General features: G+C 36.9%; 1 protein-coding gene across 1 annotated transcript; it reads left to right on the forward strand.

The window, feature by feature from the left end:
- Positions 1 to 3531: 3531 nt before the first annotated feature.
- Smp_102330 (hypothetical protein) lies at positions 3532 to 21923 on the forward strand (the record flags this gene model as incomplete). The annotated part of the gene is made up of 9 exons (XM_018788788.1): positions 3532 to 3621; positions 5010 to 5096; positions 6425 to 6496; positions 10152 to 10493; positions 10764 to 11059; positions 14873 to 15045; positions 16315 to 16464; positions 17614 to 18053; positions 21720 to 21923. The coding sequence occupies 8 exons, from the start codon at positions 3532 to 3534 to the stop codon at positions 18012 to 18014; spliced, it is 1611 nt and encodes a 536-aa protein (XP_018654295.1). The 3' UTR covers positions 18015 to 18053; positions 21720 to 21923.
- Between the last annotated feature and the right edge of the window lie 4782 nt (positions 21924 to 26705).

Consider the following 26705-nt stretch of genomic DNA (forward strand, 5'->3'; position numbering starts at 1 on the left):
ACCGTGGGCGCGTGCGTGGTTGTTGTGCTTCCTACTAAATACACAAACTTTAAGGTCTGTGTTCACGTCGGTTCGGATAACATCCCTAGCGAGGTCGATCCCTACTGAAAACACTGTGTTCTCTCCTGGGTATTGGGACATTGTGAGTAATTTGTTGCGAGTTATCTCGGGATATCCGATTATAATATTTGGGTAAGATTATCTCGCTGGTGTGAATTGGAGTGTCTTGTATGTTGAACATCATTATTACATCGCCTCGTACTGATCTGTAACTTGGAAAATACAGTTCCAGGCGGCGCAATCAATCGTCATGTGGTTCTTTTCTTAGTCCAGTAATCCACTCGGTTGCTCACCTCTATACTTGTTGTGAGAGGTTTCCTTCTCATCATCATCACTGCTGTTGCCAATATAATGTCACTCGCTATTTTCTTTGAGGTTTAATTTCTTCACATTGTGATAAGATCTGAGCTATAAACAATTTCAACTGTATCGTACGTTGTTTTTTACCATAGGAACCTTTACCACTATAGTAGGACTTTTATTATCTGTTATATCCCATGGAGATTTATGAATGGTAACTTTGAGAATTATTTATGGACCAATGTGATATGTATATTTACTATTGTATAATTGCTAAGTAACTAAACTATTTGTATTCGCGTTTCTCTTATCATAAGCTTTATTTTGACCTATGGACTATTATTATACGATTTACCATTCTTGAGTTACCCCCAGTCTATTGATTACTGTTCCCCCTATTCACAGCCACATTTGGCAAAATCTTGTAAACATGTTGTTTCTATTTTATGGTACGATGTGGTCTGTTTGATTGGTATATAAACCTAGTATGTTTGAGAGTAATGATTCATATTGCAGAGGCTGTTATTGGTGTTCTGGACTTAACTGGCTGGGCTAGGCAGCAAGTAGGACTGATAAGTACTCAAGACTGCTCATACTGCTTTTGTGTATCATTGTGCGATCAATAAATTTATTCCTCTCTCATTGGCCGGATTCAGCATATTCATTCATATATCAACTGGGCAACAACGCACGCGCGCAATCGATATAACAGTATCGATGTATTTTATATTTAATAGGAGAGGTGTTTTACACTACCGAAAGTAACATTGTAATTAAATATAAAGTTCTATTTTTTAACCATTTATTAGGCATATTGCGTAAATTTATTTTTAGTAGGCGTCAACTCTTCTTATTGGGTTACTCTAAATTTTCCGAGATTATTGGCCATTATCTAGTGATACAACGGACAATCAAGTAACCATGTTATTTTAACGTTAAGCTACTACCATTGACTCTGAGTGACTCAAAGAATATTCATAACCGATATGAAAAGGCGTACTGGTTTGTGTCAAAAAAGCAGGCTTTGATTGACTTATGTGGTCTTTGTAATCCATGCATATTGATAGGTAAAGGTACTGGTTTTCGTAAGAGTTTAGATAGTTTGCGCTGAGTTACTAGAAATTCGCTCAGTCAAGATCACTGCATGTTTGACCTAGCATCATAAGACGTCAATTTTGTCACTATTGTAAGTAAGAAGACTAAAGTTCGAAAACGTCTTTGCATAGACGTCCACTTCATACATACTGACGACTGGTACTACGCGTGTAGCATAAAGCAACTCTGTTCTGTGCTTTTTTTCGAAGTTTTGCTACTTGACACACATTCTTTTGATATCTGCCTTCAATTTCTAGCGCCATATTTTTTCCCCCTTTCTTAATTTGCTTAGAGGATCTGAATTTAGTACTCGTTTTTCAGTGCAATTTCGTAATTTCCTTAAGGCGTGTTCTACACGCCTTTATGTGGTTCTCTTTATTTCTTTAAAAATGGAAGTTGGCTTGTTTTCTGACGCAAGTGGTTATTGCTGATGTTATCTAGAAAATGGGTTCATGACATCTTCACTAAATAGTTGTTTCTAGATACATGTACTTACCTTACTATGGTGGTAGTAGTTATTTGAGTCCCAGCTCCCTAAGAAAACCAATTTTAGTGTTTGTATTGAATATTCTCACGTCGTTGTTGGTCGACAGTTTTCTTGAGTTCTAGCTGCTTTTCTGTTGCAGTTGTGACAGCTGCTTAACCCAAATTTCCTTGATTCTTTAGTCAGGTATTCATCTTTAAAGTCCTTTGAAGCGTCCAATTTTTCGTTTATTCATCCGAAGAGCATTTAGAGAAATTTTTTAAATAGTTCTGTGTCTGAATTCAATGCCTCAGCCTCTATTCTGTCTGATCATATGTGACGTTTGGGTATACTGAAGACCGTGACAAACAATGCAATAAACAGCTGAACAACTCCTCTTGAACTGAAAAAAGAAATTGTACCGTGCACTAACACCAAGACAAAAGATTAAAGAAATAAGTATGTTTACACTACGTTATCACTAAGATATTGGAAGTTGGTCGAATTTTGAAGTGAAGGTTGTAGTTGGTGTGCTCAAGGTCGCCTTTTGTGCTTTGTCTATTTGTCTGTAAAATCTTAAGCCAAAATATCAGTGTACGTTTGCGCTCCGTATTCTGCTAAGTAGTAAGGTCATAGCTAAGAAAAATTATAAATTTAGGTACTTTTATATGGTGATTTAATCCTCATGGTGTTTCCACATATATTATCCGAACAATTGTTGCCTTAATGGCAAATCAAAGTCCACAGCTAGATAAATTGTCCACTCAAAATTCTCATATCAGTGGTAGGTGTCGTTGAAGCTTGATTCTGATTGGATATGAGTTTTTTAAAGTATCACGGGTAATAGAGTAATATTTTTTGCGAGATTTTCAGTTATTCAACCTATTTTGTTGTGAGGTTCACACGGCTACTGCGCTGGAGTTGAGGCCGCTACTTTCACAAGCTATAAGTTGCTGTGCCTTGTCTGTTTCCATATTCATTGAAGCAGGATACAAGTATTTCTCCGTAACTGTGTTGTAATTTGAAGACGATTAAGCTGGAAAATAATTCTCAAATAACATATTATTGTGGCTGTACAGTATTGTACAGTTTTCAGTAGTAGTAATTTCAACACCACTCATATGCTTAAAGTTATAAATCCGAAAATGAACAATTGTAGTAATTGTTGTTACATTCTCGTCAAGATCGGCATTTATTTATTCTTGTCACAGTGATTATAGTTACTCGTTCGTTACGTCGCTTAGACTCCTTGCTGTCTTAAAAAGTTCTTTTATTAATCACTGAAGGAGGCGTTCTTCTATACAGATCTACTAACGTCGATCTTTCTGATAGGTTTTCCAGTCCGCTGCTCTTTTTATAAACATTTTAGCTACACTATCAAGTAAAAAAATAAATAAAGTTGCATAGCCATGTGGAATTTCCATGACAGTTTCTTTTTTTAGGTGTCTTCAAATTTAGTCCCCAAAACGTACTTAGGGTTTCAGTTCATAACACTGATGTAATAATCAGTCAAATGCTTTCCTACTTTGCAGCTATTACATAACCTGTCTCACAACACTTTCAGTTACTGTTTTTCTGTGTCCTTATGTTTCTAATCTATGTTTAGATAAGTAATGTCCGGTAATAATAGTCATATAATCAGTCAAAATAATGTAAAAAGCGAACCATCTGTTTCAACTTGCTTACCGGATAGGAAGACTTCAGTAAGTTGAGATGAGTTCTATTGAGTTTTATTTAATAACTTATTTATGTTATGACTGAATGAAAATTGTAAAAGTCGGAATTGTTTTTCCAAGTTATTGTCATTCATAGTTCTGCGTAATCACTTAGTTGCTAGATTACCATGTATATGAATTCCTTTCGGTAAACCCATTAAATATTTTCATATGATTTTCCATCCCTAATTTATTGCTAGCCTATCATTTAGTCTGCCCTGATCATAACCACCCTGTGCTTGTTTATGTATAATTGTTATTTTCCATTTTATGATGTGATGCATCCTGGTATGTCTGTATATAAATTATTTCCGTTTTAAAAGCAAATACAGTAGAGACGGATTGATGCTTATGGGCTCGAGGGTAGTGTTAGAGGGGAGCTAGTCAGTGTTAGAGCAATAGAAACCTGACTCCTGGCTCACTTTCAATAGTGCTGGTCGAACGTGTAATAAGTGAGAGACTCTAAGCTATAGAATAAATAGCAGATCAAATTAGAATCAGGACCCTAATTAGTAACTGGGCACGTAATGTTGGCCAGTAGTCATAAGATAACAATTTGCCTCATATAAACTACCAAGATGGATCATCTTTGTGGTTATCGCATATCAAAACAAGCTAAAAATCCTGATAGTCATCATTAATACTATTATAAGATTTACAAACTAGTACCTTTACAAAATTAAACCTAGAACCTTCAGTTCATCCAACAACCCTGCTACTGATCAGCCATTAAAGTAAAGCATATTCTACACTTTCCAATTATAGTTAGTTCATAACACCTGGAATATTTTTTAGCATCATTGACTTAAACTTTTTTAAGCTCCTCAAATTTTATTAGAAATTAAATTCACATGTACAAGTTAGGGTTAACTTTATCCATCCTTCCTTTAATAAACTCAGTTCCACGCCCAAACAAGTGCAAATAATGTAACTAAGTAAATTCCTGTCCAAGGTTTCTTCATCTTTAAGACAAAGCTGAATCTTCAGGGTGGAACTATATTTAATTTCGTCTGATACAAGAAATTTTTACACTATATATCGGTACCATAATAGCTTCTATACGACCATTTTAGGGTCCGGGCTATAATCATGATCGGTGGTTGGAGACGTAAATCAAGCCGGTTACGTAATCGCAGACCCATTTACGCTTTCCTTATTCTGAGCTCTTAGCTTCAATACTATTTACCCTCCTAAGACCAAACAGCTTTTGTCTAGTAATAAGTAACTAATATTTATTTTCATAACATTGTACGCTAGATACCCCATAAGTTTTGATACATTGCTCAGTCTTACCATGTTTTCTATAGTTAGTGATCAACGCAATACAAAACGTGTTGAAGTCTTCACATTCACCTTCAAACTTTTGGGTTTTTCAGAGTTTGGGCCACAGTGGACCATCTGTACCAACTAAGTTAGCATACGTTGATTTTCGTCCATGGTTTAAAGGATGGGATCAACTTGACGTAAGTGATCAGGACAAATTGAAGGATCTGGTAATATTTAATTCTACTCATCAAATAGACCAATATCCAAATATCTAATGATGTTCTGAAATTATCTTCTTTCATGAACTTCAAATTTCTTTGGATTGATGAATCTGGAGATATCTGGAAAAATGTAACATCTCTAATCCCACTTCGAGTATATACTATATCTCAGTAGCAGTTACGAGTCAAATTATTTCCAAATCATTTCATTTTGTTTTGCTTTACCTATGGGTAATAATATTTTAACATGCATATTTTGTAATACCAGAATAAAACATTTTAATAAGAATTTGTGTTGTATTTTTCTTGTGTGTTTGAAATTTATGTAGGATGCTTGTACTAAGAATGATGAAATCCATTTTGAAGCTTCCATTTCTCAATCAAAATATCGACAAAGGGAACATATTTCTATTCATCTCAAGGGAACGTAATAATAGTATTTTACAATGTGGCTCATTTACTATATACCGATTTACATGCTCTTCTCTAACTCATACTGTTTGATTAAAAATAAGGCAACAATTTACCAAAGAAAAAACATACATAATAGTTTACTCCCGATGGGTTGCTGATAATTTCATTTCTACTTTGTTCAACTTTTCAGAAACTACGTTAAGACGTAATTTTATTGTCTAGGATTGTCAAACTGCTATGAAACTTTGTTTCTTACGTGTAACAGTTAATGATAAAGAAATCAATGAAAGTTATGTAAGGCCCAATGAGTCAGTCAGTCACAACGTAGAACTTCGTACGTACGTACATTAGTTCGAGTTGCCATACCATATTAGCACAGAGATGGAGTTGTCGATTCAAATCCCATAGTGGTAGAAGTAGTAAGAGTATAAGCATTAATGTGAAAGATTAGACTATGGTGGATAAGTTTACTTACTAGGTATTACGACACTCTCAGGATTATTGGTTTGAACTTGAATCTACTCCAATCTGGGAGGCAGGAAATTATGATCAACCCTGACCGAATAAGTATTATTCAAGACCAAAAAGGTCTACTAGTTACCTACAAATTAAAGGCCAATGACGTCCTTAAACCATGTAAATTTGAGATGTCCCATTATGCAATAAAACAACGAGTTCCAACATATTATCTTGACATTCCGTACAATAGTTATCTTTTATATTTTAAGCTATGTAAGAAAATGGTTAGGAATTCTCTGGTCATGGTAATAAGTGTTAATCTTATGTAAAGGGAAAATTAGGATTTCGGTGGTATTGAATAATGAACAACATGTTGCCAGAAAACTACAACAGTTTTATTTTTCTATAATCTTCATTTTTCGTCATTTCAGATGACTCCCAATGAGCAACAGTTTGAACAACGACCTCATCGGCCTAAAAGGGCATTATCAAAAATTAGTGACGTAAGTTTGTAATAATGTGAGTAACTCAGCTAAAAGTATCTACGATTATTCTGATTAATAGTTACATGCAATGATAATTTGCTAATAAGTTTGTCCCTACCGTGAGTTACGTTGTTCTAGACATTTCAGGCATACGTTCTTTTGGTGACTTATTCCGTTTAATTTATTTTTATTTAAACACAAACATTGGTACAAGGAGGCACCATATAGAGATGCGCCACATAAATCATTCAATCTGTGTAAGGGCTGGGATACTGCCCCGGTGCACAGACCGAAGCAGGTGGTTTTCTTAGTATGCCATACCCCGAGCCTTCAACCTAAAGATCTAATCCATAAGGCAGTGGGGTAACGTCAGGAGATTTGGTCCCATGGTAGCCGGTGACCAACGATTGGTTCATACGCCATTTGTTCCCTCAGGATGCTGGAGCCCATATGTACCATTGGTTTGGAAACATAGTTTTCCAACTCCCCTAGGTAGGCCCTCTGTGTCCACCACCCCGGTTAAAGCGTCGGACATTCGCTTTTCGTCCTCTCGATAAGTAGGACTTCCCTGGCAGTGATTGTATCCACATGGTCATGTGAGAGCATTTGGAGAGGGAGAGCTAACTCTCGCCACCCTCGGTCGTACCAGGGCATTTGGGGGCCATTTCACTCATTCGGATTGGTCAAGTCTTCTTATAGAAGACTATTGGCCTGTCTGAACCTTTGCTTTAGCTCATACAGGCACATATTTGCATGCTAAGCTACATGTTTTACAGGTATGACCATCACGACCCCGAGACCCTCTATTAGATTTACTACTATTGAGAAGGTGAAATCGAACTCACGCTTACTTGGAAAATTCTCATGACATGCACGCCAGAGGCATACAAGTTAGGTACTCGATTGCCCAAGTTGGTTCGTGATGCAGATACCCACGCACCACGATTAGCCTTGAATAGGATGTTGTCGTGTATTCCGTCTATAAAATCTTTTATCACTCCCATTTTGCATTTATTAATTCATTTGCTTGATGTTCTCATATCCACAAGTACATATCTTTCAATTTCAGATACATGAGCTTGTCTTATATATCCTATTAATTAAACTATAAGATTGTCTGGTTAAACAAGTTGAAATTTTTCTAGAATCGCTCATTACGGTTTGTAGAATTTTCTTAACAAAATAGAAACTGTTTTAAGACTATGAAACAATTATTTTGGTGTTGGCGTGTGTTATGATTTCTCTTATAACAGCCCATCTCTTATTGCTTAGTATTATTTAGACACTTTACTTCACTTGACCAGTCCCCAAATCAGAACACAGTTGAACAGGGACGTAATTATATTCCAAATATACAAGGTTGAATGGGAGTAGGAATCACAATAAGAAGAACGTCAGTATATTTTTAATTTTACACAAGACTCTAGAGTCTTCCCCCAGTATCCGCCAGAGCTGACTGGGTAAGAAATGTCCAATCAGCGTACCCTAAAGCAATCCTTCAAGGAACACGGTTTAATCTAGTCTATATCCCGCCAAAAACGTGTTATCGAGATCCAGAAGTGATGACGTATTCGAGATATGTAGACATGCTGTCAGCTGGTTGTGTGCTAGTTGAAATGATCCTTGAAATATTCGTTTTGCTTAGTTCATGAGTAATAAATTACAAATCTACAGGAAAAATTAATAGTTCTTAAAAGTTTCCGAGTCTTCTGGTCGCATTAAGCAATACTACAAGCATGATCGGAGTACTTTTTCCTTCCTCAAAATGCGAAATCCTGCTGTTGGGCTATTCTGCGTTGACTCCTGAGGTAGTTAAGTGCATCGACTATGTCACTTATTTTAATGTTCCATCAGTTTAGGTGGGTTGGTGTCTGGAATAATCTCAAGACAAATTCAGAAAGTCCAACTGGGCTTTGTCAACTTTCGTCACTTATGACGTAGGCAAGATGTCCGTCTTCGAACCAAGAAACGAGTATATTGCTCAGCAGTCCTCTATGTACTACATTATCACTGGGGGACATGAACTTTAAGAGTAGCAGGCATGTGTAGGCTGCAGGTTTTCGATTATATGTGTCTTCGGAATATTGTTTGGTTTTCATGAGACTGCCGAGTGATCCATGTTAAAGGTAAAAAAAAGTGGTAAGTCGGTTGTTGAGGTTGTAAATCCTTAATGACCAAGGTGATTTAAATATGTTACATATGTCTGAACATCGCCCTGCCAAACAGGCGATTTCGGTGATATAGAAGTAGATTGAAAGAAAGCTTGAAGAGACTAAACCAAGACGTAGTATCAGTATATGAAGTCGTTGACTGTCGATTTGAGCCATGTTAGTTGATACAAGCTACTTGGTTTGGTTTGGCTTATCAACCACAATCACTGGTTAGCGACTGGTTGATACGATTCAGAGTCGTTCACAGGGGTGCATGTACATCCAATTCCTATCTTTCGACCTTCAGCCTCAGTATTCCTTCACACATACTTTTCCACTTTGTCTTTTCGAACTACATCCCCAACGTCCAATCTTTCTCATTATCACTGCTACTTTACTTGGATCTCTTTCACTATTCTTCTTGTTTTCACATCGTTGTACTAATGTAGTGCGACATCCTTGACCAACGCACATCTGTACTTCGGTTATGGCTGACTGACCTACCAACTAATTATTTTACTCTGTTGTGACCTGGTTCGGCCACAAAATTTGGAGCGTACTATTCTACAGTGTTATGACCTATACTCTGTCCATGTAAAATCCGGTCTGTTTGAGTTTCGAAGTTTCCACAACTCTATTTTCAGCTCTCATTGTCTCCAAAAATTTGTCTCATTCGGTACTAATACTTTGAAAAAGCCTGTGGCTAAACATTATGTGGTTGAGAATGGTCGAGACACCGGTTTCATAAGTGTTATTGTTTGAAGATACTAGCTTCTCTATCTTAGGTTCATTCTACTCAAGTGGTCTTAGAGATTCCCTTATATAGCACTATTCGGTAAAATCGGTGTCAAGTGAAAGCGGAAAACTGGTTATAAGCTGAGATGATGGTAGCTAGCAGTAAAATTCAAGACGCGCGTCTCATCCCATTTGGGACTCGTCAGCTTGCCACCACCATCTCAGCTTATAATGCTTGTGACTGAAGGCAATATCGATGCAATCTGCACAGGATGCACATATGCCAATAAGAGACCGATCAATCGCAGTCCTAAGCATCAATTGGAAGATTCAAGCAACCAATACAAAAATGAAGGAAAGCTGGTTAGTTTATGACGTAACTTTTATGGCTGGTAAACATTTGCCGGCTGATTGCACCTAGCTAAATGTGAACCTGTTTATGATCCAACTCATTTGCTTGAAAAATTGTCAGATTTGGCTTACAAAATAAATCACGGATGATCCTGCCATAAAAATAATGTTACTCATTAGTCGCAAAATATATCTACATCCTAAACGAAGTTTTTCTTGTTTGCATTTTTATTCAGACCGTATTTTTTGGGACGTCTTGAAGTCCTTACATTGGTAAAGAACTTCAGAATTTTGCTTGATTGTGATATCCTTGGCGTTTTGATGCTCTATCAGAGTGTGCATTTTGAGAATTACAATTTAGGAATCTAATACCTTCAAATCAGTTTTCGAAATCACTACTCTTTATGGGTCTCATCTAACTTTTTCTTAATTTTTAGGACAATGTTTTAGGGATTTCTTGGAAGGAAGAACAAGAATTACGCAAAGCCATGTATGTTTCTCTTAGAGATCAACAACAAACAAATTCGGATTCTAGTCCTTGTAATCACCTCATGACATTACGTTTCCAATTGGTAAAACAACCAAGTATATCAGGACCTAGCAGTACGAAATTGAGCTTAGCAAAGCCACGGTCAACCATTCAGTTTAAGCATGCTAGAAAACAAATTCGCTCAAAATTTGTCTCTGGGAATACCATCTTTTCCAAAACTAGAAACGCTTCCGAGAGATCTCCAGATAAAGAAGTATTTAAATGTGATTCAAACAGCAATAAAACAAATGTAAGTGGATGTTGTATGTGCCATATGTTTCAGCCTGGTTGTATCTCGGTGCAAGCTGGCTTTAAGTTTCGATACTTTAAAACTGACTAGCGAAAAACCGTAGTGCAAATACATTTCCCTGTTGAACATTTTAAATTGACTATATCTTAAACTTTGATACATCCTTATGTTCACACACACTCTTCGTAATTATATAAAATCCCAAATGCAATTAAACTTCTGTCGGTACCATTCATTTGATGTCTCCCATTTTTTTAAAACATCTTACAGGTTGAATCGACCTATGAAAATCACAAACAATATGTTGTAAATACTTCACAAAACACTAGCCACATTTGCTTACGAAATTTATACCATAGAAGAAATCCAACTAATCAAATTAATGTCAACAATCAGTTGGTTGATAACGATGCTAACAAGCAAACCCTATCTAGTTCTGATGAAACATTTGAAGTGAACAATTTATCATTAGATCCTGTCTCATTCAACTATAGTCGACGTCCTACTTTGATGACTGCTTCAAATTACTTGAAATCAAATTCAACTAACACGAACAGTAATCAACGGTAATAAAATTAATCGAATAATTTTTCTTACACTGTCTATTTACTAATCATTCTATAGTTAGTTTCTTCCAGAAGTATAGTCAATGCAGTTAATTTCGTTTGTTTCCTTTTTTCATAGATCTCATTTTGCATATTTGAATGTACTCACTTTAAGTTAGAGTTCCTTCAGGTTCCCCAAATTCCCTGGTACGACCGAGGGTGGCGAGAGTTAGCTCTCCCTCTCCAAATGCTCTCACATGACCATGTGGATACAATCACTGCCAGGGAAGTCCTACTTATCGAGAGGACGAAAAGCGAATGTCCGACGCTTTAACCGGGGTGGTGGACACAGAGGGCCTACCTAGGGGAGTTGGAAAACTATGTTTCCAAACCAATGGTACATATGGGCTCCAGCATCCTGAGGGAACAAATGGCGTATGAACCAATCGTTGGTCACCGGCTACCATGGGACCAAATCTCCTGACGTTACCCCACTGCCTTATGGATTAGATCTTTAGGTTGAAGGCTCGGGGTATGGCATACTAAGAAAACCACCTGCTTCGGTCTGTGCACCGGGGCAGTATCACAGCCTTCGCACAAATAAAATGAAATGACGATATCTACCGAAAATACTATTCTTGATTCGACCAAAGTTAAACAATTCACATTATTATTATTTACGTCACTTATTCATTCTCTTTTATTCCTTATTTATTCCTTATTTTTCAACTTATACAGCAGCTCGCCTATGGCTGAAACCCTGTCCTATCTAAACGATCTCGAGTCACTGACTGGTCGGAAATTGAATGCTACGACTGAATACGAATACTAAAACAGTTTTTCTGAAACCACGTACGCTGTTCAAACTGGCTTCCTTCAACGTTCGCACACTAATGCAGATCGGACAACAGATAGGGCTGGCTATGTCTTTGGAAAGTCTTAATATGAACGTTTGTTGTCTATCCGAGACCCCTATTTAAGACTCTAGTGAAGTATTACAAATTCGCTCTCCATCTGTCTCTTCGGAAAGCTTGTTTCACATGCGTTTATCCGGGGACCCTGTGGTATCTTCGTATGGTCTTGCTGGCGTTGGTGTCGCACTATGCGCCAGAGCTGAGGCAGCACTAATCGGTTGGATCCCCATTAACAGCCAGTTATATGCTATTAGATTAGAAAGTTCCATCAAAGTGAGAAGAAATCGGCGTGAGAAACGATGTCTTTTTGTCATCTCCGCCTATGCCCTTACAGATTGCAGCCCGAATGCAATCAAGGATGAATTCTACCACCAAGTAACTGTTCTTCAGAAAGTTCGTTCGACAGATATTGTAGTACTAGCCGGAGACTTGAATGCACAGTTCAGGCGTCTAGGTGGCCGATGGAGACTTGTTGGTCTCAGGATAGATAACGGGGACCGTCTACTGCGACTGTGCACAGACTACAACCTGTTTCAGGCTAGCACTAACTTCCGACACAGTCATCGCCGATGTGCCACCAGACGTCCTCCTTCTGCATCCCAAGCCTGGACTCAGATTGATCACATAGCGATCAGCTACCGCTGGCGTGGTTGTGTACAAGACTGTCCTTTTAGAGTACCTATTTGGACTTTGATCATGCCCTGGTCTACGCCAATCGTACCTTACTTTTCAGTGGCCAACGGATCAATGTCAGTAAATTGGTTGCATTTTCTGTTGCACGTAAGTATCGAACCGAGCTAGTTATAGGCTAACTACCATCCCACCGGAAAGTGTAGATGAGCATTGGTTGCAAGTGCATGATGCCATGAAAATGGCGAGTAAAGTCGTTTGCGGCTTCGCGAAATGTCCCGCTTATAAGCACTGGGTTTCTTCAGTCTCCTTACAACTCATCGAAGCCCGTCGGTCTACTACGGGTGACTGTGATTTTGACCACAAACGAAGGCTGTTAAGTAATAAAATTGGGCGAAGCTTGCGTAAGGACCGAGAAGCCTGGTGGTCGGAACGTGCTAATGAGATGGAAGCAGCAGCTGCATCTGGTAACTGCCGGAAGCCCTTCCAACTCATCCGAGTCACTGGCAGCAAGAAGTCTGGTGTGAATGAAACAATTTGTGAGGATGATGGGATGCCAATCACTAACATCCATTGACGTCTTGGAGGATGGATGGAATTCTTTGAAGGGCAGTTCAACTGGCCAGCTGCTCCGGCAACATCGATCAGATTATCTCGCTCTCCATGTCCGATGACGACTGCTCCACCAAATAAGGCGGAAGTCCGCAAGGAACTCCAACTCTTAAAGCGCTACAAATCACCAGACCCAGATGACTTATCTCTGGCTCTTTTTAAAGATGGTGATGACTTTCTGGCTAAGGAATTGACTGGGTTGTTTACAAAGGTCTGGGAGCTAGAGAGTGTTCCAACATCATGAAATGAGTCAATAGTTGTCTCTATCTTTAAAACGGTTCACGTCGTTCGTGTAACAACTATCGGGGGATAAGTCTATCTTCGATTACGTCCAAACTATTGACTTCTGTCATAATTCGTAGATTGTTGAAAACCCGAGAAAGATTGACTTGCGAAGAGCAGGCTGGTTTTCGTTCTGGTGGAGGATGTATTGATCATATCTTCACCCTCCGCCAAATGTTAGAACACAGTCATACTTATCACAGGCCAACAATCGTAGTGTTTCTTGATATCAGGGCTGCCTTCGATTCGTTGGACAGGACTGTTCTCTGGGATTGTCTATTGAAGAGGGGTGTATCTGAGAGGTTTATTAACATCCTAAAAACTCTATATACAAACACCTCAGGTAGAGTGAGGGCATACAATCACCTTTCTCCATTGTTCCATTCAAGCAGTGGGGTTAGACAGGGTTGTCCAATCTCACCACTCCTCTTCAACTTTGCCATCGATGACATTCTGGAAACAGCTCTGATGGATGTAAATAATGCCGGTGTGGATCTGTTGCCTGGAGAAAGAATTCTCGACCTTGAGTATGCGGATGATATTGTCTTACTGTGCGATAATGCCCAAACCATGCAATCCGCACTTAATCAGTTGGCAATCAGTGTCCATAGGTACGGTCTGCGCTTTACACCTTCGAAGTGCAAAGTACTCCTACAAGGCTGTCAGGATTCTCATCCTGTGCTCACCCTGGATGGTGAGCAGATTGAAGTAGTTGGGAATTTCGTGTATCTGGGTAGGTGCATAAGTGCTGGCGGTGGCGTGAGTGATGAGATCGATGCACGTATAGTGAAAACCAGAGCGACTTATGCTAATCTGGGCCATCTTTGATGCCTTCGTGATATTAGTCTGGCTGTAAAAGGCCGGATCTACAACGCGTCGTTGAGAACAGTTTTGCTTTTTTTTTCTCATACACACCTTACCTTTCTTTTTCTCTTCCCAGCTTCAATGTTTTGTGTGGCGCATTTATATCTGGTGCCCCCTTGTACCAATATTTATGTGTTTAAATAAGATAATAAAAGATTATTATTATCTAATAGCACATGTCAGTCTTCATAATTGATGTCTTTATTAACTAATTGCTAAACGTCCTGTTGTGATTACTTCTCTAGCTTGGTCCTGGCTATAGTTATTCCTCACTGGTCCAGTAATCGAACGACTAGGTTATGAAGCCGTCCTTGTTAGTGAAATAATATTGTTAACATTGAATCAACAAATAACCTTCTATACTCTGTAACCAAGGTCAATTTTTTTCAAAAGTTATCGTTCCACTTCTAATACCGCGATATGTGGTACCGTTATCATTTAGTTCATCCTTCAATTTCGTTTTTATTCATCTTGAATGAAGAATTTCATGCTGTAAATTGTCTCAAAGTTGTTTATTTAATATGTCTCGCAGGAAACCTGTTATTAAAAAAAGTCCTAATTCATCAACTTCAAGAAATAGTTCTTTCCGATCGGAGAACATTGATACATTCGCTACATGCAGCTCTCCGAAGAAATCGATGCACAGTTTTAAAAGAAGATCAAAACCACTAATTAATTCAGTCAGTCAATTATTACCTATTACAGGTGAGGCTTCCTTCACTTTTAGCTTCTTCATCTTCTTTTCGTCTTATCATTTATTGCAAACGAAATAGTGTGCAAAACTTATGCCTCCATGTTGAAATCAAGGTTTGTGATGTACTTTGGCAAAGGGTTCTTAATTTTATTGTGAAGTGCACTCGCTATTGTTCATATGTTCTAGCATTCTGTAAAGTTTCTCAATAGAGTTTGGTTGAGACAGAGTAATTAACATGAAAGCTACTTTTTTGTACTTCTAGAATACTGATTTCTTGTCATCAATTCTTAAGTTATTTTATAAATTCCAGTTTTTGTTGGTATTTTTCTCATCCTGTTCGTTGTTTGAAGTTATGATAACAGAATTCATACTACCGTTTGTACGTGGTTTTTTTGTATTCTAGCGTTTCGGCTCCTTAAAGTTCTTTTATTATGAAGTTTAATGTTTGGAAGGTTGATTGTAAAGTTACGACGATAAATTTCATATCACTGATGTATGTTTCATCACTTAATGAGGTTTAGTTTTGGCTATTTTATATCATGTATATGGTAACATCGTAACTGCTTTTTTCCTACATATTATTTTGTTGCAGATCGTTTACGTACAATGTTTCTTTTATAATTTGACGCTTAACTTGTTCTTAGCCAGTCTTTATTTTGAAGTTCTTTATGTAAATTATAAGGATTTTCGTCTTTGGTTGCTGAGACTGATTTTGTTGTTGTGGAATACAGTAGAAAGACGGTTAATAGGTTATGGTTTCATTATGTTCTGGTGATTCAGTCCAGTGATGGTGATAAATGTTTTGAATTCAAGTGAATGATTTTATTTTTTAAATACTTATTCCTGAGAACTATTACAACTCCTAGATCCAAATTTTATTATGGATAATACAACCCTTCAAAAGTTATCTTCAGAACGGTTACTTGGTCGGAAACCACTTAAGCCTTTATGGTGATATTTCCAAAAAAATATGTGGTTGTATGACAGTCGTTTGCTGTTTCGTAAGCCTTGATGTGATTAATGGTCATCTCATCACTATTTCAAACGACATTATCAGTGCTAACTTTATTAGAATAACCAAGTATACTTCCAAATTAGATTAAAGTTTAGGCATTATTCTTGTTGAACGGATAGTATAACACTGACGATAGGTCACAGTTGACTTTGTAAGATACTATGCAACCTAACTGAACCACCTACGTTCTCGTAATATCTATTTATTCACTAATTTTGTGGTTTAATCATTCGAAATGTGCACGTTCTGTTAATTTTTTTTGCAGAACCTGATGAAAACACGTCTAAATGTTTTCCAAACCTTTATTGTGAAAGTGATTTCCAGTTGCTTTCAAAATCACCATGTGAACCTTGGCGAGATGACACTGGTCGACTTGCTTCAGTGCATGATTTCATTAACTTTGTATGCTTTCACGGTAAGGAGATTTGTTTGATGAAAGACAACACAAATCCTTTGTTCTTATTTTTTAAATTAGACGTTGAATCTATCAATTATGAGATCTAAAATTCTCGCTCACATGTAAACGGAGGAATTTTTTATACAAAAACTAAATCATAAGTCATTGACTCTTCATATGTTTAAATTGTCATTGTAAAACAAGATGTAACTTTTTGACCACCAGATGATCTGTACGTTCTTAACATTTTACCTATCTTCACCATGCCTAAAATAATTATTAAAAGTGATGATTGGTTCACCTGTCTGAATTTTGCTAGTCCAAAGACATTGTTACCCTTCATATCAACTTTCAGCATTTATTAGATACATATTTTCATGATAAAAATATCTTTTATGTAACTCATTGTTTTAGCTACTTCTGTCCTGCGTCTCTCTGACTCAATGGTATAAACACTCAACAACCACCTTGTAAATTAAAAGATCAGAATCTACACATGCTTCAGTCTGTGTACTGCAATCACCTCGTATCCACTTTGGTTTAACGGGTAGACAATATGTTTTATTCAAAGTGTATTATAGAAACATATTTTCAGTAACTTGGTTGCACCATTTTACTACATTCACAAACAAATCTGTTCGGTTATCAATATTCAATTTTTACCTCTAGTAAAATAAAATGTTTAGTACCAGTAACTTTTTAAGTCGTTGTGCCTTTTGATTCTGCCACTTTTCCTTTGTAGTGTGTAGATGGTCTTCTAGTGGTTGTAATATATATCATGGACTTTTTTTGATGACTGATTCATTAGCTTTTTGTCACTAGTCAGTTTCCATTAATTTTGAAGTTTCATTTTGCAAAAGGATGATAGCACTGAAAGACTTTGTAGGTGATGACTTAAATTAGACTTCATATGATTTTTCGCTTCCTCACACTTTTGATTATCAGGGATGTTTTCGTCTCAGAGTTACTTTAATTTTCTTTCTGATTGCTTGCGGAGTGGAAATACGCCAATCATCAATGGTTCACAGTATCAGTTTTATAGACGGAATACTGGTGTCCGGTATGTAAATGTCATTTTCGCGTAACTATATTTTTATAAGACTCAAAGTTTTTTTCCATCATACTAAACTAATAATCTTTAGTTTTTTACTTTTTGTCGAACAAAAGATTGCTCAATGACTGGAGATCCTAATACAGAATGGTTCGCTAGTCCCTACAGTATGCACAGTCTACCTGTGCCACGTACGTTACAAAGTAATCTAGGGCCATCTAACTCCGACCATAATAATAAAATGTATCCCAAGACCCCCAACATATCAACTCAGCGCAAAAGTTACGAATCTTCTAACTCACACCGTATTATCAACGTTGCAGATCGTCAATCTGTAAAACTTTCACCAGTCACAAGGTCAACCAGTTTATGCGTGGCCAAAAAGCTTGCATCTATTCAACCATCTCCAGCTGTATATTCTTCAAAATCACTCATTTCTTCACCTTTAAAAATGGGTGTACCTGATAATTGCTTTTTGTCCGATGGATACAAGCTTTGTGTCGAGGAAAATGAGTAGTTCGCCACAACTGCATCCTTTCAAACAAGTAAATTTAAGGTAAGTCTAAACTTTGTTATCCCTTATGAATACCGTTTTTATCTTTAAACCTACAAGCCGTATCTCAGTTACGTAATCTTAGTGAATCAAAAAACTGCGAATCCATTATATGTAATTTGGATTGTACTTTCTCAATAATCGGACGATTTAGCTGTTCATTTGTCAACCTTGTAATTGTAAACTTAATCCACACTTTTTAAATGAAAAGCATTCTAGGCACTGCAGGAAACCGAATCATCTGTCCGCTAATTATTGCATCCATAACATCCAAGTGGCTTTTGATTTTAATTTACGCACATATTTCTAACAGATTAACTTATCGAATTGAAAGTGTTTTTACGTAAATGAAACTTATTAACCATATTCCTCCATGTATATTTTACTGTTGACCACAATCATAATATGAGTGCTTAGGAATACTATCAAGCAATTTAATTCCTTTTTTCAATCCAGCGGCATTTCACACTCTAATGAGTCAATATTTGTTATCCTGTGTGTTCCAAGATATTTCGGTCAATTGCATATTATTATTAGTAAGATTAGCGGCAAGTTTAAGATGTTCTGAAACAGTAGCTTCGGAAATAAAGCACAAACTATCAAGACTATAAGTACTGATTTTCATTGGAGTATATCATCACTTATGTGCTAGTGAAATTCCAATATTGGCCACTTCTAAACGCTTATATCAAATATTTTCTCAAGTTTTGGAACCCCGTAAAGTGCTCTGGAATGCTGGCTGTTTAAGATTTTTATGAACACAATACAGAACCACTTGACGTTCCAAACGTCTTTATAGCTATAAAAAGAACAGTCAATCCATTGTTTAATGAAAAGTGCATAAAGCTAAACAGATCAACCTCAAAGTCAATGAATGTTTAGTTGTTAAATTTTATGAAAAATCAGAATGAAAGAATACATTTCAAAGACTTTATTTATTCATTTTCTTGTGCAGTTTATGACAATCATATACAATTAAACCAATACTAAATAAGTCTTGGGTTGTTATTCGTAAACCTGAGGATTCTGCTCTAAATATTACCGTCTTCATAGAATTAGATACTTTTTACACAAAACTAGAAATGACATAATACCAGGTTTTGTAAACTCTGAATAGGGTTTTAATTACAGAAAATAGCTGGTGGATATTAAATGTAAGGTAGGTTGTGTATTCTGTTGTTGTAAGTTTGGATAAAACTTATTTGTTCATACTTAAATAAAAACAGTTTTCAGCGTTTAGAGTTTGTGCAATTCTTGACTTTTATTATGCTCATCTGTCTGATAATGATAAAATCACATTTAGTGTGTGAATTTTGAAATTGTACTTAGGAAGTCACTTGATTCTCTAGTATATTTGATTGATGCTATTCTTGTAGAAATCGTCAATCGCACAAAACTGCTTTCGCAGTATTACATTTCGATGTCGAGACAGGTTATAAATATGTATATAGTAGTCCTAGTAGTAGTGTGGTGTAGGTTACTTATATCAACTTAAATAGTATGTAACGATGGTCGGGCGTAGAATGTATTTCAGTAGAAGATCAATAAGGAAAGAACAGGAATGGTACGCAATTGGTATGAAAATGCATGGACAATGTAATCTGAGACAATGGACTGAAATTTGCAAAAGGAGCAGTCAAGTTTGAGACGATGGATTGTTATTTCGCAAATTAACTATTTACTATATGGTTCTAAGATTTTAGTGAGATATTCTGTAATTTTGTGCCCAAATACATTCTATTGTCTCCAATCGTGTTCTTGTTTACTACAGTAGCACTAGCATTCAGATTCTGAAAACAGCATCAGTTAGTGTTCAGAGATGAAGGAAGGGTTTATGTGTAAATTAAAGTGGATAATGACGACCAATTTGTGTCATTTGAACTGTGAATTAACAAATCAATTTCCTTACCACCAAAATAAACGGAAAACGAATTTTTTACTCATTACATGCTTTTCAGGTCAGTAAATAAGGAGTGTTTACAGTAGATTTTTCTCTAAATACTGCTTGGGTTCTATTATATTCATTCCTATAATCTCAGTCGTTAGATTCCAAGCGTCTGATAAAAGGTTTGATTTTCCTAAACAAACTAAAAGGTGGAATTAAAGTTGTAGTGTATAGGACTTTTCAGAATTCTCAAACCATCTTCACACCCAAAGATTTTCTGTCTTCTGTAATATTTAAAACCCATTTAATTTTGTTTTATTCTCACAATAACCCATTAATTTTCTCACTTTTGGAAGTATCTTCGCTTGATGTTTCCTATTATTACTACGTTATTCATTTTAAGTTGACAGACTTAAGTTTGAGAACTGTAATGGCACTCATGTATCATGTATTTATAGTAATTATAGTGATTGCCCCCAAATGCCCTGGTACGGTCGAGAGTGAGGAGAGTCCGCTCTCCCTCTCGAAATGCTCTCACATGGCCACGCGTATATAGCCTCTGGCAGGGAAGTCCTACTTACTGCCTTCTTGTGGCCAGGGTGTTGTTTACGAAATTGAGAGGACGAAAAGCGAATGTCCGGCGCTTTAACCGGGTTGGTGGACATGGCGAGTTCACTTGGGGGAGTTGGAAAACCCTGATTCCAAACCAATGGTGCACATGGGCTTCAGTATCCTGAGGGAACAAATGGCGTACGAATCAATCGTTGGTCACCGGCTACCATGGGACTGCATCTCCTCACGATGCTCCACTGCCTTATGGATCAGACCTTTAGGTCAAAGGCTCCAGGTGTGGTCCCCTAAGAAAACCACCTGCTTCAGTTTGAGCACCTGGGCAATATCACAGCCCTCACACAAATCGAATGAGATTTGTGCGGCGCATATGTATCTGGTGCTTCCTTGTACCAATATTTATGTGTCTAAATAAATAAATAATTTATAGTAATTGCAACAACACTGATGGCGAAAAAGTGAGCAAAGATACAAAAAAGCTAATAAGAACAAGGGTCAGTGATTATGAAATCTACTCTCGACAACCTAGATAAAAATATTGTATCTGACAAGTTTGAAACCACATCACATTTAGTTTCCACCTATTACATTTGTCCTCACAGTCAATAAGTATCCCTTGTTCAATGCAGCTTAGAACACCAATGGGTTACTTTATAAGTAGATTGCATTTTCGGTTTCGGCCACTTTTAGCACTAGCTTTATCCAATATTGTTTGTAGTGGGAATTCCTGCCTCCATATTTATTAACTTATTATTTTAGGTTTGCTTTTCACAGGTATATAATTCTGATTAAGAAATGCTATTCCATAGTTAATTATTGTCATATACCCTTTTTCAATTCAATTTATTTTGTTCAAGGTTAGTATGTATTTTAATTACTAGCTTCAAAAGTTAGAAAAGATCACTTCATGTAGGCGAACTTGTTTGACAATGTAACCATTAAATTGATTGGAATATGCTTTTTTCCAACTACATTCAGTTTTTTTTTGCTAGCTGAATAGAAAAGCTACAGTAAGGTTAAAGGGTAATTAAAGACCCTGATAACAGATACTATTCTTGCAAAGTAAATTGATTGGTATTACTGGATTATTTCATTTTACAAAGGAATTTTACTTGATGTATTTTATAATAACCGTTATTCTACGACTGTCACTTCTTATTTCACCTCATATTTTAACATAAAAATTTGGTATTTTATTTTTCTACATATTTTAGAGCATGGAACACTAAGTTGAATCTATAATATTCGTTATCATCAGTTGTCTGTTCAGTTCTAATCCATTCTTTGTATCGATTCTCTACGTGCTCATAATTTTAATAGAATTCGCAATAATACTGTGAAATGCATTTACTTTCCTAATTTTCATTAATTTACCTATTATGTTTATTCTGCTTTTTTAAATACAATATTTACTTTCGAATACGGATTTACTAACTTTTCTTTTTGGTGGAGTTTCTTGAATTCTTACTTAGTGAGCTATCCATATTGGTTCACTCTATATATATTATTTTCCATCATTCCTACAATTTGTGCTAGGTTAGGCATCGAATAGTGTTTCTTGTTCAGTATATTTGTTATGAGCTACCGTAAACTAACTGGTTTCTCTAACTTCGCTCCTTCATTTTGAGAAACGACCCCAGGTCTCTGAGGGCGTCTAGTGAAGTTATTCTACTCACTTGGTTGCACTGATCAGTAGGTTTGACATTTATCTTCATCGTCGTATTTCGAGGATAAGTGTGTGCATTCGTTCCAGAACAGTGAGTTTCTAGGATCAGGGACACAAGTCACCATGTGGTCTTACCGTTGGTTTGATCAAACGTCTTTAGATGGCAATCGAAAAGTTAAGGAAAACTGCAAAAATTGCAAGACTGGTGACCGGATTTTATAAAATGAACAAATAAATAGAAATTATAATCACAGTACTAAGAAACGTGCAACATCCCATCAAAGTGCTTGTCTTGGTTGACTTATTGTCAGTTCTTTTTAGTCTTAGAATACCGTACGTAAACATCTACTGTTTGCTAAAACCGAAACGAATGTACGTGCAGAGTAGTTATGAGCCACAAGTACTCTCAGGACAATTATTGTCTTAGGTGAACAAACTATAGAAAGTCTATGGGCGAATGACAATAATAAAGTGTTATAACTACTAATTAGTATGATTCTTACTGTCTTTTGTTTTAGAAAACGACCTATGGGTACATCGGTCAACCGCATATGACGCGAACAGAACGGACCTACGGGATGACTGGATTTCTGTGCAAAAAACAAGAGTTGACCTAAAGTCTCATAGTTTCTTGAAAAAGGTTACCACTGGTTGTTAAATGATAGTGTTTCAGGAGTATCAAGCATAGGCTAAGGCAGCCTAGTGACGTCCTATGCTCTCGTTTCTAAAATTACTCAAACAAAGACTCAAAATCTATTTCTTACTGTAGTCGAAGCTGGAGTACTTGTTTGTATCGGTGACTTTATATTATGCGCCGATCGCTCCAGCAGCCTCGGGATCGGTGAGAGCTTCATCTTGAGGTTCTTCCACAAAAAGAGCACCCTGGTTCCCATCTTTCCTCCATCCTCTGGGTTGGTACGGATGTTTTGGTCTACCTGTATCTTCAATGGTAAGTTCTTTCACAAAACAGCCTTCCTTATCTTGATATTATACTTATTTTTAGCATCATATACACAATGGTCGGCACCCTTCAGTGTAGTACTCAACTTCATCCAAGTCGGTCTTTTGGACACGCGCGCGTTTTGAAAAGAGACAGTACATTTGCACTTGACTTAATCCTGCTCTTATGTCTTTATTGCATGCTAAATATACTTGCTCTACTTTAACTCGGATTATTTTTTTCGGTTTTGGAATTCACCTAAAATCTGTTTTGCGACACTTTTTTAATTTATTTTAACATTAGTGATTATCTTGTGTAGCTTTGTTAACTTTTCTCTATAAATGTGTTTAAATTGTTGACTGTTCTTAAAAATACGGATAGCCAGACTACTTTTTCCTGTGATGAAAGGAATGTTATATGGTGACCGTAGATATTTATTCCACAGGGGATGTGCGCGTTTAAATCTGACAGCATTTATACGATTTCTGGAATAAACTCAGGTATAGGATTGTTGACGACGTAAAAATGAAGTGGTCCCACATTTCGAATTTTAGAAACTTTTTAAGATTCAGTCACTTGGGAGATCAGGATCAATAGGTTAAACATCCAGCTCATAGTCGCCCAAATGTTCGAAGTTTTGGGTTACTGGAATTCGAACATTACCTAGTGGTAAGGCCAATAGTGTGTTGCGGTTTGTATTTTGTCTTTTATAAAATTTATGTCTTGGCAAGAAAAGCGACAGAAACATAGCAAGTGGTCAGACGTATATGGATATACCCCGTCAAATATAATATGTTATCACTGGATATTAGTGGTTACGATTCTAAAGTAGTACCTGAAGACCTATATATAAATTTCACTTCTATGAGTAGTCTAAATGTGACGACTGAGTGACGTGAAGTAGACGACAGTGTAGAACAAGAAAAATGCCACAAACAGCCTACAGAAGAGAAATCGAGGTAAGGTTGCACAAATTTTAGACTACTGGTCGGTCTTGACTGAGGTGCTTTTCGAGATGAGGTGAGTACAGCTCCCTCAGTAGACGGTTTCAAAAACAAAACAGACTGTCATCTTTGTACTCGTTGTTTGTCTTTTGATCAGAATAGCGATTAATTATACCTAGCAATCTGAAAGAATGTTCATGTAATTACTCTTAGCTGATGTATGTAACGACCGAAATACCAATATTTGTTTTGAGAGCAGGATTTAATCGACTAAACCAAACTACGTTCTTCTGTATAACGTACAAAGCGTTTTTGAGTAACTTGTGTTGAATTATATCAAACTCTGTGCGCAATTTAAAAAGTTTTAATTTAGGGAAGAGGACAAATTATATCAAGAATACACCAAACGGTACACCTTATGCTTTACAGTCAAGGGTTTCTCTAACACAAATTATCGTGCTAAAACAATAAAAAGAATAGCACAAAAGAGTCCGGTATTTGAGAATCAGTAAAAATTTTCCCAACAAAAGAGAGTCAGATATATATCTGCAGAGGTTCCAGCAATCTTTCCAAACAGACAGTCAATGGTTAACAATCACAAACAGAACCACGCCGTGACATTGAGCTTAGTCAAACACGACCTTATTGTCAATAGTCTGGCAACATGCAACAGAAAATTTAGGTAACCAAAGGTAAGTCTATAATTAAAGTTACATAATCAGAGCTCAGACAGAAAGACTGAAGAACATAAAGTGTGGTTTAAAGATATCTGAATAAATGTTGAAATACACGACAGGAAGAAATAAACGAGTTGTTTCTTAGATTACTAGTTTATACCATAATTCAAATTAATACTCTATCCCATCTGAGATGGATCTGTGATATGCATTCGGGATTTATGTATGTATACACACTTTCGTAGTTTATTCTCAATAAGATATACTCGTTGGAGATCTCGTGGTATCGAAAGAATAAAGAGACGTGCCAAAGTTTACAAGCGGAACTGTTGAGCGCAGTCGAGTTTGTTCAAGGTTACAGGCAACGGGAGAAAGTGTGTCTTCGGTACACTTAAACAAACAAGTGCAGTAAAACAATCACCGGTACAATTGGTCATAATAATAACTGTTTCTATTATACCGATCGCGTTCTCGCCACAAAAGTAAGTCACCATGAGCCAATCAGAAGTATTTGAGTATTTCCAAGTCACGGCACCATTTTCAGTACATGATTCTAATGCACGATCGGTTCACAGAGGACTTTAGACAAGACGTGACAGTTTGACGGCTACAATAAATGGGACTGCTAAGGAAATCCTTTGTTTGTAATTGCGGTGATCAAATGATTGTAAACCTCGTGCAGATTACCGTGGTGTTGTCCTTAGATGTAACATATGTTGGAGGAAGACGTTTGCTAGAATAAAAACCTTTATCGCCCGATCCAGATTCAGACGAACGCAGATCAGAATAAATGCCGAGAAATGTATAAATAAGTGTATATATAATATAAACCCGAAACAATAATTAACAGTTAGTACGGTAAAAAAAGATATGGTAGTTTACTGGACAAAACTCATACTAGATGCTGTTGCTAGAGTGAAGTGTTGTTAGAGCCTTCATGTAAGAGTATATTACAATAAAAAACAATAGGTCGTGATATGTATCAAGGTACATTGGGTTAAAAATATGAAAGGAAATTCGAAGTCAGAATAAGGAAATCTGCTTACTAGAATGGAAGATGTGCCAAAAGAGAGTAAAGTGTTAAGAAACGCTAAAAATCATATACTTTATACCGTGGTTTCTACTCTCTTAATTCGACCTGATAACAACCAGTCAGACAATGCATGTTATGGGTGTGGTAGTGAACTAATCCGCAGAGTCACTAGCTCTGTAAGTATTCGACATTTGATGCTGATCGCATTAATTTGTAGTAACCTACTTTTGTGACGAGAATGCGATTGGTATAACAGAAACAGCTATTATTATAACCAATTATACCAGTGATTCTTTTACTGTACATTTTTGTTTATTATCGATGCATTTATGCATGCGTCTGCTCTAAACTTCAATACTAAGGTTATCATGAAGTAGACCACAATTCTTCAGACCGAAACACAGTATATCATATCGAATAATATTACAGGATGAGCTAAAATCAACTCCGCCTGTAGCTCTTCTAGAGTTACTGCCGGTCCCAAGCCCGGGTAGAAAATCTAACTCGCTAAAAAAAACGCTAAACAGAAAAAATAATTCAAACCATTTAAACTCTGCCCTCCGGTTTCAAGGAAGAATTATGACGTCTCATGATGAAAGCCGAAATTTTTCGGAAGTCACGAGACCGATGCACCTTCTAACAACCAGAGCAACACTCTTTATAGATACATGGAATGTCCGGACAATGTGGGAGACAGGAAAGACCAGTCAAATAGCAATGGAAATGAGGAGATACAACTTGGCAGTACTCGGAATCAGAGAAACCCATTGGACCCGAGCTGGACAACAAAGGCTAGGTACAGGAGAGATTCTGCTGTACTTCGGTCACGAAGAGAAAAATGCTCCACACACTCAGGGAGTTGCTCTAATGCTGTTCAGAGAAGCACGAAATGCACTTGTAGGATGAGAATCTCATGGATCCAAAATTATCAAAGCATCAT

Source organism: Schistosoma mansoni, chromosome W (assembly GCF_000237925.1).
Source record: "Schistosoma mansoni strain Puerto Rico chromosome W, complete genome".
In the NCBI taxonomy this organism is placed as follows: domain Eukaryota; kingdom Metazoa; phylum Platyhelminthes; class Trematoda; order Strigeidida; family Schistosomatidae; genus Schistosoma; species Schistosoma mansoni.